The following is a 3,001-nucleotide window of genomic DNA, read 5'->3' as shown; positions in this document are numbered from 1 at the left end:
TTCATCCGAAAAAATAAAGCGACATGTAACTATGACACAAAGCAAGTAAGAATAGTCGATACGCAATTTAAACTGTTGGGGCCCGCCGAGCAATAGGCTCGACCTTGGAAGGCGTCCCCACAAGGGCGCCCAGGACAGTTCAGTAACATGGCCGCCGTGACTGACACGCGCTCAGTTACGCTCTATACCGATTTTCAAAATATATTCTCTCGTGTGATTATTGAGTGTGCACGTCGTCATTACGGAATCCTCGCGGACTCATCCTTACCTCCCGTGACACACGCCCATCCATCGGGACCCAACAACTGGTGCTGCGATTTCTTATCTGAACCAACTCGTCTCGTCCGCACCACGTGTCTCTACGCATAGAGAAAACATTCCGCAACCATGTCGATAACGCAACTTGAGGCTCTTACAGCTGCAATCAACAGCCTCCTGCAACTTCAATTGCAGAAAAAGCAATCTCAAAGTGAGAATCCAAGATCTACAATTCCGCCGATTGATGTATATAATCAGCTCAGTGTCCGCATTGAAAAATACACCTTCGACACCGGCACCGGCACCGAGTGCCGACCATTCGCAAAATGGCTGCCACGTCACGAGTACACACTCGTCACCGAGATGGAAGTCTCCCCGCAGAAATGCGTACTCGCCTTCTTTTAGAAAAATTAGGCCAAGCAGAATACGACAGGCTAGTGGACCATGTCGCACCAATAGACCCGTCCAAAATGAAGTTAGAAGATCTTATTACAATACTGAAAAACTTTTTCCGTGATAAAATATCGCTCACACGCCGCCGTATTGAAATCTTAAACTACAGGTATGAAAAATCATTACCGATTTCTGAGCATATTGATCGCATAAATTGTTTCGCTTCCGAGTTCGAGCGCACAAAGCTCACAGACGACAGTCTCAGAGTCCTATTTCTTTTACAATTACTCTGTTACTCCCGCGATAACGACGACCTCAAGAAATTAGCTCTGCGCATCGTCGAGAAAAACCAAGACGTCACTTTCAAAGACGTCGCCGCGGAACTTGAGGCGCACATGAATGTAACCTCAAACATGAAAATTCTCAAAAACCCGACTAACGTGTCTACGTCTTTAACACATGCGGTGCGCGCCAAATAAAAAAATAAGAAAAGTTCGAAATTAGAATCAAAAAAGCAATCCGGCAAACCAAAAGACGCATCTAACCAATCATCCGATCCGTCAAAATGCAACGGATGTGGAGGCTCGCATTTTCGCTCAAAGTGTCCATTTCGCGACGCGTCATGCCTCAAATGTTCAAAGAAAGGTCACATCGCGAAAGTATGCCGCTCGCAAGCTAAAATCGACCAACCTTCGGCCGATAAATCTGATCACAGTGACAATAATACTGATCTAATAATCCAGTCGATCACTTCGAGGAATAAACATCATCGCATCTATATCCCTACGCAAATCTTCGGTAAAACCGTTAATTTCCAGTTTGATACGGAATCTGACGTCACAACTATAGGCAAAGACACATGGATACGCCTGAACACACCAACTCTCAAAGCTGGCAAATTCATAACGCCGGTGGTAATCCTCTGAACACGCTCGGCAGATTCACGTGTAAGATACACGCTACCAACCGCGAAAGTGACGTCAAATAAATGTCGTCTCGCGTAACGACCTTAACTTATTCGGATTAAACGCGATTGACATACAGGGAGCCCGGCATAAATATTAATCAGTGTGCAGCTATCACTCACAATAAATCAGACTCCCTCGTCGAGTCTTCCTCTATGAACAATGCATTTTGTGATCAAATCATAAAAGAATTTCCTATACTCTTTTCTCCCGGTCTTGGTAAATGCAACAGCTTTCGAGCAAAGTTCGTGCTAACAGAGGAAGCTGTCCCGGTCCAAACTCCATGTCGACAGATCCCGTACGTGATGGAGACATCTCTCAAAGAAGAACTTCAACGTCTAGAGTCTCAAGACATCATCGAGCGAGTCCACCTGTCAAACTGGAGTACTCCTGTAGTTATTGTAAAAAAACCGGACGGCAGAATCAGATTGTGTGCTGATTACTCTACAGGCGTCAACCGCGCGCTCCGAAACAATACGTATCCTTTGCCAAATGCAGATAATATTATCACTAAAGTAAATAGCAATAGCTATTTCAGTGTTTTAGATCTCAGCGATGCCTTTCTCCAAATAGAAGTCGCCGAAGACCATCGTGACATTACAACGATTACCACCCCAAAAAGAGTATTCAGATTTAAGCGATTACCCTTCTGCATCAAGACGGCACCAGCTATATTTCAACAGGCCATAAACCATATCTTAGCCGGCTTGAAAGGCGTCTATGCTTACATTGATGACGTAATAATCATGGGCTCCACCCAACAGGAACATGACAAACGCTTGCGCGCCACTCTCCAACGACTAGAAGAAAGAGACCGGAAACTGAAACCAAGTAAATGTCGTTTTGCCCTACAGGAAATTAAGTATCTTGGCATCATAATAAATGAATCAGGCATATCCGCTGACCCAGAAGCCACACGCGCGATCACTGAGATGCCAAAACATTCGTGCGTGGCTGAAGTCCAAACCTAGGAATGGTAAACCATTATGGAAAATTCATCCCTCATTTACATCAAGTCAAGAAACCACTCGAGGATCTTACTCGTAAAAATCAATCTTGGTCGTGGAACTCTCAACACGATATCGCCTTTCAACGTATCAGAGAGATACTGCTCAGTCCTCTTCTCCTGAAACACTTCGACCCCTCCAAAACTCTTATTGTTGCAGCCGACGCTTGCTCAACAGGCATAGGTGGAGTACTCCTTCAATGAGATTCAGATGGACGTGAACGTGCTGTATACCACATGTCTCAAAGCCTCACCGATTCACAGCGCAACTCGAAATGCAGGAACAATTCAGTCAACGTCATGGAGCACAGGAAAGGACTCAAACCAGGAGATCAAATTGTGGTAGCTCTCAACAATAAAAGAGAACAAAGCTACATTA

General features: G+C 44.9%; 1 protein-coding gene across 1 annotated transcript; it reads left to right on the top strand.

Moving 5' to 3' along the window:
- Positions 1-1,771: 1,771 nt before the first annotated feature.
- LOC113005218 (uncharacterized protein K02A2.6-like) lies at positions 1,772-2,587 on the top strand. Its single transcript, XM_026140462.1, has one exon. The coding sequence runs from the start codon at positions 1,772-1,774 to the stop codon at positions 2,585-2,587; it is 816 nt and encodes a 271-aa protein (XP_025996247.1).
- The last annotated feature ends 414 nt before the right edge of the window (positions 2,588-3,001 follow it).

This window comes from Solenopsis invicta, chromosome 16, assembly GCF_016802725.1.
Source record: "Solenopsis invicta isolate M01_SB chromosome 16, UNIL_Sinv_3.0, whole genome shotgun sequence".
Taxonomy (NCBI): domain Eukaryota; kingdom Metazoa; phylum Arthropoda; class Insecta; order Hymenoptera; family Formicidae; genus Solenopsis; species Solenopsis invicta.
The sequence above is the reverse complement of the archived record's forward strand: the minus strand, read 5'-3'. Positions and strand labels throughout refer to the sequence as shown.

Excerpts from the sequence above, each read along its gene's own strand:
- LOC113005218 (XM_026140462.1), top strand. The coding sequence starts at position 1,772 with ATGAACAATGCATTTTGTGATCAAATCATAAAAGAATTTCCTATACTC.